At 42.8% G+C, this 17,334-nt stretch overlaps 1 protein-coding gene across 4 annotated transcripts in view; it reads left to right on the top strand.

Annotated features, from left to right (window-relative positions):
- The window catches only part of SRPK2 (SRSF protein kinase 2), a 157,891-nt gene that overhangs the window by 27,525 nt on the left and 113,032 nt on the right, over positions 1 to 17,334 (top strand). The window contains exon 2 of one of the 4 annotated variants that reach the window (XM_056573535.1): positions 7,054 to 7,183. The exons of the other annotated variants lie outside the window; for them this stretch is intronic. Coding sequence (XP_056429510.1) covers positions 7,167 to 7,183 — 17 coding nt within the window. The 5' untranslated portion in view covers positions 7,054 to 7,166. The remainder of the gene's footprint in view (positions 1 to 7,053; positions 7,184 to 17,334) is intronic. 4 annotated transcript variants of the gene reach the window in all.

Here is a 17,334-nt window from a genome sequence, read left to right as displayed (position 1 = left end):
ATGTAAGCTGATACACCAGTCTGGTGTATGAGGAGATTGCTAGCTCCACACACCAGGCTCCTAATTTTGAGTCCCTCGTATTCTTTTAACGCTCATAGTAGGCAAATGGTACTAAATTCTTGTTGTGCCATTTTGACTATTAGTAGTATGGGCCTGTAGCTGTAATTTAGTGTCCTTACATAGGACTGCATATTCAACATAGGTTATCCCACCATAACTTTACAATAACCTTTTATATATTGTCCCTTATAATTAACATTGTGCAGAACTGTACCATGCTACAACACCGCAATAGTGAGTGCAGCACAACATACTGTCAGAGTTATTTCCCATGTTTACACCCATTAACATGTATAGGCCAAAGCATGGAAAAAGTATTACCCATCATATTGTGCTCGCTAAAGTAAAATTAGCAATAATTTTGAACAAGTCATAGGTATTTCCATAAACTAGCTCCAATAACATAACGATTCCCCTATAGGAGTGCATAAATGTGCCAGCCTGATGATTCTCTGTATGCTTTCTATCTAGGAAAATCCATATACAAAGCATTGTTTAACCCCTTAAGGACTCAGCCCATTTTGGCGTTAAGGACTCAGACAATTTAATTTTTACGTTTTCATTTTTTCCTCCTCACCTTCTAAAAATCATAACTCTTTTATATTTTCATCCACAGACTAGTATGAGGGCTTGTTTTTTGCGCGACCAGTTGTCCTTTGTAATGACATCACTCATTATATCATAAAATGTATGGCGCAACCAAAAAACACTATTTTTGTGGGGAAATTAAAATGTAAAACGCAATTTTGCTAATTTTGGAAGGTTTCGTTTTCACGCCGTACAATTTATGGTAAAAATGACGTGTGTTTTTTATTCTGAAGGTCAATACGATAAATATGATACCCATAATTGCATACTTTTATATTATTGTTGCGCTTAAAAAAAAATCACAAACTTTTTAACCAAATTAGTACATTTATAATCCCTTTATTTTGATGACCTCTAACTTTTTTATTTTTCCGTATCAGCAGCGGTATGGGGGCTCATTTTTTGCGCCGTGATCTGTACTTTTTTTGATACCACATTTGCATATAAAAAACTTTTAATACATTTTTTATAATTTTTTTTTTTAATAAAATGTATAAAAAAGTAGGAATTTTGGACTTTTTTTTTTTTCTTTCGTTCACGCCGTTCACCGTACGGGATCATTAACATTTTATTTTAATAGTTTGGACATTTACGCACGCGGCGATACCAAATAGGTCTATAAAAAAATTTTTTTTATGCTTTTTGGGGGTAAAATAGGAAAAAACTAACTTTTTACTTTTTTATTGGGGGAGGGGATTTTTCACTTTTTTTTTACTTTTATATTTTTTTACATTTTTTTTTTACACTTTAATAGTCCCCATAGGGGACTATTCATAGCAATACCATGATTGCTAATACTGATCTGTTCTATGTATAGGACATAGAACAGATCAGTGTTTTCGGTCATCTTCTGCTCTGGTCTGCTCGATCACAGACCAGAGTAGGAGACGCCGGGAGCCGGAAGGAGGAAGGTGAGGGGACCTCCGTGCGGCGTTATGAATGATCGGATCCCCGCAGCAGCGCTGCGGGCGATCCGATCATTCATTCAAATCGCGCACTGCCGCAGATGCCGGGATCTGTATTGATCCCGGCACCTGAGGGGTTAATGGCGGACGCCCGCGAGATCGCGGGCGTCGGCCATTGCCGGCGGGTCCCTGGCTGCGATCAGCAGCCGGGATCAGCCGCGCATGACACGGGCATCGCTCCGATGCCCGCGGTTATGCACAGGACGTAAATGTACGTCCTGGTGCGTTAAGTACCACCTCACCAGGACGTACATTTACGTCCTGCGTCCTTAAGGGGTTAATCCACTAACAGGAGTTTAAGGGTCTATTCACACGTACAGTATTCTGCGCAGATTTGATGCACAGGATTTTAAGCTTTGTTCAGTCATTCAGTTTACATTGAAATTGGCAGCAAAAATCCTGAGCAGAATACTGTACGTGTGAATAGACCATAATAACATTAAAAACTGGCAAAAATTGTCGATATAACGTCCAAATTGGCAAAAATAACGTCCAAAATCGTGAATATCAGCCAAACCGATAATATGTCGATCCTTATTTGCTATGGGGATTTTCTCCTGCTCTGGACAGTCCCTGATAGGGCATCAGGTGTCAGCAGAGAGCACTGTGGACAAGACAAAAAAGGAATTCAATAAGATTAGAATTTCCTCTGTAACATATAGCTTCTAATAAGTACTGAAAGGATTAAGGTTTTTTAACTCCTTCAGGACGAGGGGCGTACCTGTACACCCCATGCCCGATCCCGGTGTTTAAAACGGGGTCACACCGGGTCGGCACCCTGGGCTAATAGCGTGCAGCACCGATCATTGTGCCGTGCGCTATTAACTCTTTAGACGTTGATCGCCGCGCCTAAAAATCGCAATGTCCCGATCAGCTAGGACGCGAGTGGAGACCCCCTTACCTTGCTCCGTCGCGTCCGATTGGCGTTTGATTGCTCCAAGCCTGAGCTACAAGCTCGAGCCCCTATCTCGCTGATCCATGCAAAGCTATGGCTCCCTATGGGACCTATAACACTGCTAAAAAAAAAGGTGGAAAAAAAAAAGTTAACAAAGGTCATTTAACCCCTTCCCTAATAAAAGTTTGAATCACCCCCCTTTTCCCATAAAAAACTGTGTAAATAAAAATAAACATATGTGGTATCGCCACGTGCGTAAATGTCCAATCTATAAAAATATATCGTTAATTAAACCGCACGGTCAATGGCGTACGCGCAAAAAGTAGAATTGGTGGTGCAAAAAATAAGCCATGATATGGAATTTTATGTGCAAAATTGAAAACGGTATGATTTTTAGAAGGTGATGAGGAAAAAATGAAAAAGCAAAAACGGAACCCTGCGTCCTTAAGGGGTTAAATTGAAGTAGTTTACTTTCGGGCACCAGTTGATGTAAAAGATAAATAAATTAATGTTTTCCTCCGGGGGTACCCCTTTAAGGATCTATCAACAGGTTTAGAACCTTTTTTGTTGTAGAAAAGTAACAGGAAAGTTGTTGCTTTTTTTCTTAAGTGATTTTGATGAAAATGACTTTGGTACACACTTTTTTGGTTTGCCGTCAATTTGTCTTGAATCTACACTGGTCCAGATTGGGTTTACAAAACTGGCTGTGAAAGGCATTTCAAATAAGTCACACTGTTTTTTTTCTTATGTGGCCAAATTTATTAATCTACGTGCGACATTATGATAGATATGTAGCACGCAAGCAAAACTAAAGCAAAAAATGTGACTTAAAAGCACACTTTCTAAAGATAAACGCTAAATGTCCCTCTAGGACATCTCATTTGCCATAGTGGTGGCAGCTAGGAGTTTTGTATGGATGTTTCCTTTTGAAGTGTAAACATGCCTCATGCAGGTTTTGTTGGCCCGGCCCAACAGTGTATTAAGGGTTTGTCATTGCTGACTTCTGGACCAAGGTAGAATTTGTGTAGTTTAATGTTTGTATTACACAGAGGTTGTGTATATGCAATAGAAATTGTTTTTATGTTATGTGGGCTCATATGAGGGAGCTGGCATTTCCAGAAAAACTGGCACGTCCTTAAGAGATGTCATTGGTTCCTAAGCTTATTTATTGTGTCCTGAGTTACCTGGACAAGTGCCTGCATGCTCCTATTGTTTATCTTCCTTTTTCTTTGTTTTTTTTTTCCATTACAGTTAAGAATGATGTCATTGCATGTGTATGTGACAAAAGTAGTGTTACGTGAGCTGTCTGGACTACTGAAAAAATGTTCAGTCACCTATGAGCGAGCCTTACTTTCAAAGCTATATTACATGTCACTAATGTAAATAAATTATATTACTCATATAATTACATTAAAGGGGTTACCTGACATCTGAGCCACAATATTGTTATAATGTTTAGGATAAGCTAACCAATGTGCTTCTTGGGCCCTCTAATAATATCCCCCAGTCAGCAGCTAAATGTGGTTACTTCCAATGCGTGCACCACCAAGAATTACATTTCCTGGCTTCCCTCTCATCACTGTGTCGGTGTGAGGTGCAGAACTGCGTCCTATACAATTCTGTGTTTGCTCCTCCCCCTGGAGGGGCAGGCAGAGCTGGGCAGGATGCAACTCACTCAACTCCCTCCTTGCACCTCTCTCAGCCCTGCTCCCTCCTCGCACCTCCCTCAGCCCTGCTCCCTTACACAGCTCCCTCCTCCCTCGGCTCCGCTATCTTACACAGCTCCGTCCTCCCTCGGCTCCGCTATCTTACACAGCTCCGTCCTTCCTCAGCCCCACTACCTTACACAGCTCCCTCGGCTCCGCTACCTTACACAGCTCCCATCTCACTCCTCCCTCAGCCCCGCTACGTCCCCATGACAGGAGTGGGTCTGTGCAGATCTACATCGCCATGATAGGAGTTGGTCTGTGCAGATCTACGTCCCTCCTGTCATGACAGGAGCAGGGCTGTGTAAAGATCTACCTCCCTCCTGCTAAGGGAGTGCAGAGTTGTGTCCTGCCCAGCTCTGCTTTCCCCTTCCCTCGCTGTATCTTCGACAATTTCCGGACAACTGAGGGGATGAGCAAACGCAGAACTGCATAGGACGCAAGTCTGCCCCTCCACACCGAGTACAGCAGATCCCTCCCTCCACTTCTGTGACAGCAAGGATGGAGTGATGCACAGTGAGGAAGGCGCATAAAGAGGTGGCTCTTATGTGATCACGTGGCTGGCTTAGATACCAGGAGAAGACTAAGCAAAGCACTGTTTGATGATGCGCTGTCTCTGCCCACAATGGATATTGACGGCCGTCAATTATAGTGGGAGAATCTCCTGCTTGGTGAGTGGGTTACATAGTGGCTAAAGCGTTTTACAGCGCTAAAATATGTACATCATGCAGTTACATAACTTTTCATTTTCAAGCTATAGGCAAAAAAAAACTTTTACCTCAGAATATCCCTTGGCTCCATACATGCAGTTGATCTAAAATGTTAATACTATAGGGCAGATAAATTATCTGATATGAGTAGAATATTTTTCGCCACTTAAAGGGGTTATTCAAGAGGAAACATAGTGTGCGTCCCCAGTATTTATGAAAATAAGCACTTTATGCGTAGCAAATTATAAAAAAAAATGATCTGTTTGGGGGGGGGGGTGGGGAGACGCAAATTCCTTTGCCAGCCTTCTTACCACAAACAGATACCTGTGTAGAAAGTATATGAAGAACACATAATTAAAAACTTTTCCCATTTTTTGAAAGGAAAAAAAGGGGGGCAGTGGGGGGTAGGGATTTATATTTAAAAAAAAAAACATATATATTTTTTTCATTTAAACTTTGTAAGTCCCCATAGAGGACCATTATTATTAGGGATGTCCCGATACCATTTTTTTAAGACCGAGTACCGATACTTTAATTCTAGTACTCGCCAATACCAAGTACGAGTACTTTTATTTTAAAGGGAATCTGACACCAGGGTGACCCGGTTTCTTGCGCTGCTTACCGTATGATATGTGGGTTCTTGTTGTGTACAATGGAGGCGGCTGCTGTTGTATGAGCCTAGATTTCTCTCTTCTCCTTTGGACAGAACAGGGAATTTGCATTGGCGGTGAGACCGATGACCACATGATGAGCAGCAGTACAAACCGGGTAACCTGCACTATCTACCTATAAATTCAAGTTAGTGCAGGTGACTCTGCTGTAAGATTGCCTTAAATAGTAGGAAGTATTCCCTTGCAGACATTAGAAGCAGCCCCCCCGGCAGTCATTAGTAGCAGCGCCCCCCTTGTAGACAGCAGCGCCCCCCTTGTAGACAGCAGCAGCAGGGCCAGTATCGGCCCTGATACCGATACTAGTATCGGTATCGGGACATCCGTAATTATTATGGTTTACAAGGAGTTGTATCTTCTTATTCCTGCCTGGCATTACCACCCTGCAGGTGGCCAGCAGAGCTCCCCCCATGGGTAGTTCCCAGCTTTTCCAGTCTACTAAAGAGAATATCCATCTAATGAAGCACAGTATTGGAGAGAAGACATGGAGAGAAGTACCAGATGTCACACTAGTATTCTGCCATTTAGAAGTCATATAAAGCTAAGTTAGCACTGTGATCCCTGCACGAACACTCCTGAATGTCAAAATACTAGTGTGACATCTGGTACTTTTCCATGTCTCTACTCCAATATGGCTACTTCACCACACAGATGTATCCCTTAAGGATAGTGGGAAAGCTGGGTGACAAGCAATACACTTAAAGTACTTCCACAGCATGTAATGAATCTGGACCCAGCCTTAGCAGTGATAGGTTGCTTGTCCTCTACCTGGCTCTGTTCTCATTGATCCCCCTGCACTACTTTCCTCCTTTCCCACTTTCTCACCGGGTCACAGAATTTCTGCAGTTTCTTCTGACTGGGCCTTGATCTTGCAACAGAGGAGGTGTAGAAACGCCATCAATGTACTTTCTGAGTCCTAGAGGAAAATGCAACAGAAGTACTTGCCAACTGGCAGGTGTTGGAGATCTTTGCTCTGGTACAAGTATTTGTGCATATGTCCAGTATCAGCGCCGATATTGATACAGTTATTGAGACATCCCTAATGCAAATTAAGAAAAAAAAATTGGTACGACCAATGGAAAAAATAATCCAGGAAAGTTAGAGCCCCTAGTAATAAATATCAGTGAGCTCCATTGAGCTTTATGGGAAGGAGTACTTAGTATGCAGGACAGTGGAGGAAGAAAAGAAAAGCTCTGGTAACTAGGAAGTTACTTAGGACCAAATTGTAACCCACTCCTGGCAAATACAGCTTCTTAATGTTTGACACAAGTGCCCACCCACAGAAAGAAAAGAGCCTAGGGCCACTGATGGTGAAAGAAGAGTCTAATAAGGATGAAAATTATAAAGTAGTTTGTATGGATAGTGTTCGAATAGTGGTGTGTGTATTCCTCAGCTTTATTTTTTTCTTTTCTCCAAAAATGCTCCTGTGTAGATATGAACTAATACTTGCTGTTCTTTTAGTTCGTCTCAGGACCTAATATGTCCAGTGCTGGTGAGAATAATCTGCTTCTAGTGTGCTGATTCCTTTTTGTGAAATACTGAATATATGTGACTACTGACACTGGACATATGAGATGTTAGGCCATAACAGGTATGTAACAGCAAGATCTAGATCTACAGTGGTTCCAATTGAAAATTGTTGAATTACTTGGTTTGCGTAAATTGATAGTAAGGATAACTATGATTTTTACACAATTTTGACATGTCACCTTAACATGTACAAAATAGTAAGGGAGGGGATAAGTTCTGAATGGAAAGTAAAATATATTCGCCTTTTACTATAATGCTGATGTCTTTTTAGGATAGTGACAGGCACCCTAATTCCCTGCCTCTCTTCCTACCAATGCTTTTAAGGATATATAACATGGGGGAAAAACTTTTCCCCTATCCAAAAGATAGGGGATAAGTTTTAGATTGCGGGGGTTCAACCGCTGGGACCCATTGCAATCTCCTGTATGGGGCCCTGGCTCTCCCCAGAAGAGGCGCATCACGACCACCGCGCAAAGCTGGGGCCGCCACACCCCCTCCATATATCTCTATGGGAGAGCCGAAGATAGTGTAACGTTCTCCCGTAGAGATCTTTGGAGAGGGCAGGTCGGCTGTTGCTTTGTGCAGGGGTCATGACGCGCCACTCCCGGGAGAGCTGGGGCCCCTCGTAAGGAGCTCGCGGGGGGGGGTACCAGTGGTCAGACTCCTCCGCTATCTAAAACTTCTCCCCTATCCTTGAGGATGTTTTTCCCCGTGGTACTGCTCCTTTAGAGAAGGAGTAATTTATTTGCCCAGAAGGTGGCAGCATAACTATATATGATTTCTGCAAACGTCAAGGAAGATACTAGAACCCCACTGTATATAACTATGATTAACAATTTATTGAATGTTTATCAAAAAAGATGTATTATGTACCTGATAAATCTCTTTCCATTTAAGCACTGCTGCTCCAGTTTTCCCCATTGGTCTTTGTGTACTTATCTGCAGTGATGATATATATACCCATATGGCACTGAAATATCAGACTATTCCTCAGACAATTTCTGACTGGCTCCAAGAGAGCCTTTACTCCAAGAAGGTGTGTAACAAAAATGTTCATTACCCAGCATGCAACACTTTTCACTGCAACATCAGCTTCCTCAGGCTGTTGCAGTGAAACCAGTTGCATGCTTGTTAATTACGCATACAAAAAATGCCCAAAATGTGAGATCCTACGCATTAGATATAAACTAACAAGATAAAAAGGCGTATATAGATCTAAAATTATATAACCTTTTATTGAACATATATGCATCAAAAAGACATAGATTTAAAAACACTAAAAGAGAAAAAGTTTAAATACATGATAACAGAGACAAGTCTGCAGAGTTGGAGGTCTGCGGGAACAAGAACTATAACTATGCATTATAGTTACAATTATGCCAGCTAAACAAGCACACAGCATAACCATGTAAAATGAATACCCTTTAATACTGCAGTTAAAGAGTGTGAAAATAGTACATACAATGCAGTAATACAGGTATACGAATATCACCTAGTGGGAGCACAGTAGTACCTCCAACACCACCCAACATTTTGCGTTGTTTGCTTCTTCCGGGGCACAACGGTCATATTTTATATCGCCGCATGCGTAAATGTCCGAACTATCAAAATATAATGTTAATGATCCCGTATGGTGAACGGGGTAAACGTAAAAAGTAAAAGTCCACAAATGCTGCTTTTTTTTGTCACATTTTATTCCCCAAAAAATTATCTAAAAGTTTTATATATGCAAATGTGGTATCGATAAAAAGTACAGATGACAGCGCAAAAAATGAGCCCTCATACCACCCTATATATGGAAAAATGAAAAAGTTATAGGTGGTCAAAATAGGGCGGTTTTAGATTGCGGATTTTGTACAAAAAGTTTTAGATTTTGTTTAAGCGGTACAAAAATATAAAAGTATCTAGCCAAGGGTATCATTTTAATCGTATTGACCCACAGAATAAAGAACACTTCATTTTTACCGTAAAGTGTACAGTGTGTAAATGAAACCCTCCAAAATGTGCAAAATTGTGGTTTTCATTTAACCCCTTAAAGGAGTACTCCGGCGCACACTTTTTTTCCTTTTATCCCGTCCGGGCTGCCAAATAAAAGAAAACGCACTTTCTCTTACCTGCCAACGAGCCCCCGGAGCTCCGGTACAGGTGTTCGGTCCCCGGGCTGTATTCTTCTTAATTCCTGTTAGCCTGGCACGTCACACGGAGCTTCAGCCTATCACCGGCCGAGGCAGGACAACGCTGCGGCCGGTGATATGCTGAAGCTCCGTGTGACGTGCAGGGCTAACAGGAAGTAAGAAGAATACAGCCCGGGGACCGAACACCTGTACCGGAGTGTACCGGAGCTCCGTGGACTCATTGGCAGGTAAGAGAAAGTGTGTTTTCTTTTATTTTGCAGCCCGGACGGGATAAAAGGAAAAAAGTGCGCGCCAGAGTACTCCTTTAAGGACCCAGGGGTTTTCCATTTTTGCATTTTCGTTTTTTCCTCCTTACGTTTAAAAAATCGCTTTCAATTTTGCTCCTAAAAATCCATATGAGGGCTTATTCTTTGCGCCACCAATTCTACTTTGTAATGACGTCAGTCATTTTACCCAAAAATCTATGGCAAAATGGAAAAAAAAATCATTGTGAGACAAAATTTTAACAAAAACGCCATTTTTTAAATTTGGGGGGCTTCCGTTTCTACACAGTACATTTTTTGGTAAATTTGACACCTTACCTTTATTCTGTAGGTCCATACGATTAAAATGATACCCTACTTATATAGGTTTGATTCTGCCGTACTTCTGTAAAAAATCATAACTACATGCAGGAAAATTTATATGTTTAAAATTGTCATCTTCTGACCCCTAAAATTTTTTTTTATTTTTCCGCGTATGGGGCGGTATGGGCTCATTTTTCGCGCCGTGATCTGAAGTTTTTAGCGGTACCATTTTTGTATTGATCGGACTTATTGATCGCTTTTTATTCATTTTTTCATGATACAAAAATACACTATTTTGGACTTTGGAATTTTTTTGCGCGTACGCCGTTAACCGTCGGTTTAATTAATGATCTGTTTTTATAATTCGGACATTTCCGCACGCGGCAATACCATATATGTTTATTTTTATTTACACAGTTTTTTTTTTTTTTTTAAATGGGAAAAGGGGGGTGATTCAAACTTTTATTAGGGAAGGTTAAAGGGGGTTCTCCACTGCCCTGTCTTCCGAAGCTCCGCTCGCAGCGTCCGGAAGTTTATTACTCCGGACGCTGTGTGCGGGCTTCCGTGTTCGAGGCGGCCCCCTCGTGACGTCACGCCCGCCCCCTCAACAAAAGCCTATGGGAAGGGGGCGCGTCCGCTGTCACGCCCCCTTCCCATAGACTTTCGTTGAGGGGCGGGCGTGGAAGAGTAGTGGACTTGTCCCAGTTAAAGGAGTACTGCAGTCATAGATACTTATCCTTTATCCCCAGGATAGGGAATAAGTGTCTGATCGCGGGGGGTCCGACCACTGGGACGACTCCCCATAGAGATACATGCTGCAGCCGACACTCCTCCTGCATGAGAGAGCTGCGGCAGAGTCGGGGCCCTGTACAGGAGATGGCTGCAGATCCCCTTCAATGGCAAGGCCAGAAAAGCTACCATATGTTTCTAAAAGGGTCATCAATGGGGGGTAGAGAATGGGCAACATCCCGTAAAGAGGAGTAATACGTTCATCTAAATCCCTATAACAAAAGCATCTAAACTCCACAGATGACCTAATAAGCACTGCCAGGGGCTCTATTACTATGGCAAAGAGAAAGGGGGAATGGGGGACAACCCTGATGTGTTCCATGACCTAGAGGGTAGAATGCAAAGGCTCTAATCCTAGCTCGCGGGCAGCATAAAGTAACCAAACCCACTTCAAAAATCGAGGACCAAATCCCATATGACGCATAACACACCATGGAAAGTTCCACTTGAGGCTGCTAAGGCTTTTGACAACGTTGAGTGGAACTTTCAGTGGTGTGTTATGCGTCAGCCTTATAGACAGCCCCCTCTGGAAGTAACATCTGACGGCTCCTTCTGAACCTTTAGTTCACTGCCATTGACTTGCCCGGCATAAACCCGGTCTGATCCATGTAAACTAAAGTAGTAATGGCCCCCAACAAACGGTTAGCCAGAACCTTTGCCAGCAATTGAACAGAGTAAGGAAATGGGCCTATAGGAACCTGCCAAAAGCGGATCCTTTCCTGGTTTCAACAGCAGTACTATGGTAGCCTCTAACATAGAACCGGTAGACCCTCCCCCTCCTCCACAGCCCGCATTACCCTCAACAGTTGTGGTAGTAACACATCACTATATTGCTTGAGATATTCATTAGGTAACCCGTCTGCACCCGGTGATTTTTCAGGAGGTAAGGCCCCCATCACCCTCTCCGACGCCTCTACAGTAATAGGTTCATTAAGAATGTCTCTTTGCATTTGTGACTGCACCGGGACCGGAATTGTGGAAACAAACTGTTCAATGGCATCATTATCATATGTAAATTTGGTGGAGTAGGTTTCCTCATAGATGGAAACAAACACATTCAAAATATCCTCATCTTGAGCAATGTTCCTGGCACCATCACAGAGACGAGAGATAGTAGTAGATCCCTTCTGGGCCCTAATTGTACAGGCCAATAAGCGACCAGTGCTCTCGCTACTTTCGAAATAGCGCTGTATTTATTATCCACCATTTGCAACAAGTGCGCATATAGCAAAGGACTCAGGGATTGCTAGCTGTTTTTAGTATGATCTGATGGGTACCTTAAGAAATCCTGTTCCGCCGAAAATTCCTATCGTTGTAGGGAGTCTTGTATCGCCCTATTCTTCGACTTACATGTGATATCTCTTATAAATACCCCTTGTACAAATGCATTTGAAGTGTCCCACACCATACCCACCGATGCAGATCCCACATTAATCTCAAGAAAGGATTCAATTTCAGCTTTAAGTTTGTTGCCTACTGTGGGAACCTGAAGCCAACAGGGGTTGAGGCACCACAAGGATCCCTGCAACCTAGGATGAGAGTTCAATGTAAGATGTACATGTATACGAGAGTGATCAGATAAGCTACTAGCCTATCAGCGGCCGCGACAGGACATTGCTGCGGCTGCTGATAGGCTGAGCGCAGAGTGAAGTCACCGATCCGCAGGAAGTAGAAGAGAAGAGAACGGGACGACAAGAGAACGGGACGGCGATATCGGAACAACGGGGGATAGTAGGCAGGTAAGTAAAAGTTTATTATGTATAGTTTTACAGCCCGGGCACAGCGGGGGTTAAAAGTTTTAGCTTAGAGAACTCCTTTAACTAAAGGAAAAAATGTACTCATTACCCAGTGCGAGGTCAATCCATGATAAAGTGCCATGGGAACTAGAATAGCAAGAGTATTTTACCCCCTTTGGGTGACGTCTCCACCCCGCTTCCTCCACAAATCTGCTTAGCCCAGTAGAAATAGATGGCCGGGGGGGACTCCCTACCACCAAACTTATCCAAGGTCGGGTGTGAGAGATTATTGAAATCTCCTACCAACAAAAGCAGTACATCATGCAAATATGATAAATAAGCCACCACCCTGCGTAATGCATCTTTTGAGTATGGAGGAGGTATATAAATTGCAACTAGAACACAAGGAGAGTGATGAAATTCACCATGGCAGATAAATGTATCGTCAGGGTCGGTTAGACTAGAAGTGCACGTAAACATGATATTCCTATGAATAAGAACACTAACTTCCCTGGCATGGGAGGAGAAAGTGGTGTGAAAAGTATGGTCAAACTACGGTTTATTTAGAACAGGTTTAGTATCCTCCGTCAAGTGCATCTCAGAGAGGCACAAGACAGCAGGTTGATATAATTTAAGTCCCTGCCAAATTGCAAGGCGATAAGTGGGATCATTAAGGCCTCACACATTCCACGCAACTATATGTAAATCAGTAGCCATGGGGGAGAACAGGAAGATAAATGTAGACATTGTGAAACAGTCGGCAACAGCCAACCACCCAGGGTAGACCACCCATGACACAAAATAGGAGCACTGTAATATAGTAGTCTAGAGAAAGGGCTCAGAACAGGACAAACACCCCAAACAAACAACAAAACCATAATGTCGCAATTCGCAACGCAGAGGGCAAAAAGAAAGCCCAGTTACTTTAAGCATCTAGCATAGGGATAAGAAGATGGCACTCAATCATCCCGTGCTCAGTCCTGAGCTGGTGAAAAACAGAATACTGGCATCTGGCACTATGTACAGTAGTATAATCCATATAACAGTATGTCTAGATAGCTAGACTGAGATGAACATATAGGATTAGTGTAAAAACTGGTAAATTTAAAGTAAAAAAAACTCCAGTGAAAAAAATATAACAATAGAAATTAGCAACCATCTTCCCTGTCCCCCACACAGGGAGAAATACTTGGAATAAAGTTCTGCTGCAGTCAGGACATTCCGAGGAGAGCAACAGGACTCCAGGTAGTCCAGCACAAACTTTCAAAGCATGCGCCATTGCGGATAGTCCACCTGAGGATCTTATGGACGAGCATGCCTCAGTTGCGCCTCATGAGTAAAGAAAAGATTAGATCACATTTAGAGCATGTAAACACCTTTTGACATCCATAGACACTGCTCAAAAAAATAAAGGGAACACTTAAACAGCACAATGTATCTCCAAGTCAATCACACTTCTGTGAAATCACACTGTCCACTCAGGAAGCAACACTGATTGACAATCAATTTCACATGCTGTTGTGCTAATGGAACAGACAACAGGTGGAAATTATAGGCAATTAGCAAGACACCCCCCAATAAAGGAGTGGTTTTGCAGGTGGTGACTACAGATCTCTTCTCAGTTCCTATGCTTCCTGGCTGATGTTTTGTACCTTTTGAATGCTGGCGCTGCTTTCACTCTAGTGGTAGCATGAGACTGAGTTTAAAACCCACAGAAGTGGCTCAGGTAGTGCAGCTCATTGAGGATGGCACATTAATGCGAGCTGTGGCAAGAAGGTTTTCTGTGTCTGTCGGCATAGTGTCCAGAGCATGGAGTTGCTACGAGGAGAAAAGCCAGTTCATCAGGAAACGTGTCGGAGGCCGTAGGAGGGCAACAACCCAGCAGGAGGACCGCTACCTCCACCTTTGTGCAAGGAGGAGCAGGAGGAGCACTGCCAGAGCCCTGCAAAATGACCTCCAGCAGGCCACAAATGTGCATGTGTCCACAGAAACAAACTCCATAAGTGTGAATGAGGGCCCGACATCCACAGTTAGGGGTTGTGCTTACAGCCCAACACCGTGCAGGATGTTTGGCATTTGCCAGAGAACACCAAAATTGGCAAATTCGCCACTAGCGCCCTTTGCTCTTCACAGATGAAAGCAGGTTTACACTGAGCACATGTGACAGACGTGACAGTCTGGAGACACCGTGGAGAACGTTCTGCTGCCTGCAACATCCTCCAGCATGACCGGTTTGGCGGTGGGTCAGTAATGGTGTGGGGTGGCATTTCTTTGGGGGGCCGCACAGCCCTCCATGTGCTTGCCAGAGTTATCCCGACTGCCATTAGGTACCGAGATGAGATCCTCAGACCCCTTGTGAGACCATATGCTGGTGAGGTTGGCCCTGGGTTACTCCTAATGCAAGACAATGCTAGACCTCATGTGGCTGGAGTGTGTCAGCAGTTCCTGCAAGAGGAAGCCATTGATGCTATGGACTGGCCCGCCCGTTCCCCAGACCTGTTTCAGATTCAGCACATCTGGGACATGTCTCGCTCCATCCACCAACGCCACGTTGCACCACAGACTGTCCAGAAGTTGGTGGATGCTTTATTCAAGGTCTGGGAGGACATTCCTCACGAGTCAATCAGCCACCTCATGCCCAGGCATTGTAGGGAGGTCATACAGGCACGTAAAGGCCACACACACACACCACTGAGCCTCATTTTGACTTGTTTTAAGGACATTACATCAAAGTTGGATCAGTCTGTAGTGTGGTTTTTCCACTTTGAATTTGAGTGTTACTCCATATCCAGACCTTCATGGGTTGAAAATTTGACTTCCATTGATCATTTTTGTGTGAAGTTGTTGTCAGTACATTCAACTTTGTAAAGACAAAAGTATTTGATACGATTTCATTAATTCAGATCTAGGATGTGTTATCTTAGTGTTCCCTTTATTTTATTGAGCAGTGTATTTCGCCCTCCTCTTCTGGACTTCTGCAGAAAAGTCTGGAAAGACTAAGATGTGGCTGCCATTGATGCGAAGTTGATCCATATCTCTGGCCTTGCAAAGAAAAATATCTCTATCCTTAACCTCTTAAAGGGGTACTCCCACCCTAGACATCTTATCCCCTACCCAAAAGTTACAAAATGCCTTTTTTTTTTTTTTTTTACTTAACCCCTTAAGAACCAAGGACGTACCGGTACGTCCTTGGTCCTGCTCTTCTGATATAACGCGGGGTTACACAGTAACCCCGCGTCATATCATGGCGGGCCCGGCGTCATAGTGAAGCCGGGACCCGCCTCTAATAGCGCGCAGCGCCGATCGCGGCGCCGAGCGCTATTAACCCTTTAGCCGCGCGCTCAAAGCTGAGCCGCGCGGCTAAAAGTGAAAGTGAAAGTTCCCGGCTAGCTCAGTCGGGCTGTTCGGGATAGCCGCGGCTAATCGCGGCATCCCGAACAGCTGACAGGACAGCGGGAGGGCCCCTTCCTGCCTCCTCGCTGTCCGATCGCCGAATGACTTCTCAGTGCCTGAGATCCAGGCATGAGCAGTCATCCGGCAGAATCGTTGATCACTGGTTTCTTATGAGAAACCAGTGATCAACATAGAAGATCAGTGTGTGCAGTGTTATAGGTCCCTATGGGACCTATAACACTGCAAAAAAAAAGTGGAAAAAAAAAGTGAATAAAGATCATTTAACGCGTGCGGAAATGTCCGAATTATAAAAATATATCATTAATTAAACCGCTCGGTCAATGGCGTGCGCGCAAAAAAATTCCAAAGTCCAAAATAGTGCATTTTTGGTCACTTTTTATATCATTTAAAAATGAATAAAAAGTGATCAATAAGTCCTATCAATGCAAAAATGGTACCGTTAAAAACTTCAGATCACGGCGCAAAAAATGAGCGCTCACACCGCCCCATACACGGAAAAATAAAAAAGTTATAGGGGTCAGAAGATGACAATTTTAAACATATTAATTTTCCTGCATGTAGTTATGATTTTTTCCAGAAGTCCGACAAAATCAAACCTATATAAGTAGGATATCATTTTAATCGTATGGACCTACAGAATACATATCAGGTGTCATTTTTACCGAAAAATGTACTACGTAGAAACGCAAGCCCCCAAAAGTTACAAAACAGCGTTTTTTTTTCAATTTTGTCGCACAATGATTTTTTTTCCCGCTTCACCATAGATTTTTGGGCAAAATGACTGACTTCATTACAAAGTAGAATTGGTGGCGCAAAAAATAAGCCATCATATGAATTTTTAGGTGTAAATTTGAAAGAGTTATGATTTTTTAAAGGCAAGGAGCAAAAAACGAAAATGCAAAAACGGAAAAACCTCCGGTCCTTAAGGGGTTAAATTTTGTCGCACAATGAATTTTTATTTCCGCTTCGCTGTGGATATTTTGGTAAAATGACTAATGTTGCTGCAAAGTAGAATTAGTGGTGCAAAAAGTAAGCCATAATATGGAATTTTAGGTGCAAAATTGAAAGCGTTATGATTTTTAGAAGGTGATGAGGAAAAAATTTTAAATGCAAAAACGGAAAAAAACTGCATCCTTAAAGGGGTATTCCAGGCAAAACCTATATATATATATATATATATATATACAACTGGCTCCGGAAAGTTAAACAAATTTGTAAATTACTTCTATTAAAAAATCTTAATCCTTCCAATAGTTATTAGCTTCTGAAGTTTTCTGTCTAACTGCTCAATGATGATGTCCCGTCCAGGGAGCTGTGCATGATGGGAGAATATCCCCATAGGAACTGCACAGCTCCCGGGACGTGAGTAATCAGAGAGCAGTTAGACAGAAAACTTCAGAAGCTAATAACTATTGGAAGATTAAGATTTTTTAATAGAAGTAATTTACAAATCTGTTTAATTTTCCGTAGCCAGTTGATATGTAAAAAAAAGTTTTGGCCTGGAATACCCCTTTAAGGGGTTAAAATGTAGTATACGGATAAGGATAGCCCTAGGAGGAGATCCAGGAGGAA

The sequence above is a fragment of the Hyla sarda genome, chromosome 4 (genome assembly GCF_029499605.1).
Source record: "Hyla sarda isolate aHylSar1 chromosome 4, aHylSar1.hap1, whole genome shotgun sequence".
Lineage (NCBI taxonomy): Eukaryota > Metazoa > Chordata > Amphibia > Anura > Hylidae > Hyla > Hyla sarda.
This window is presented reverse-complemented; position numbering and strand designations above follow the sequence as displayed.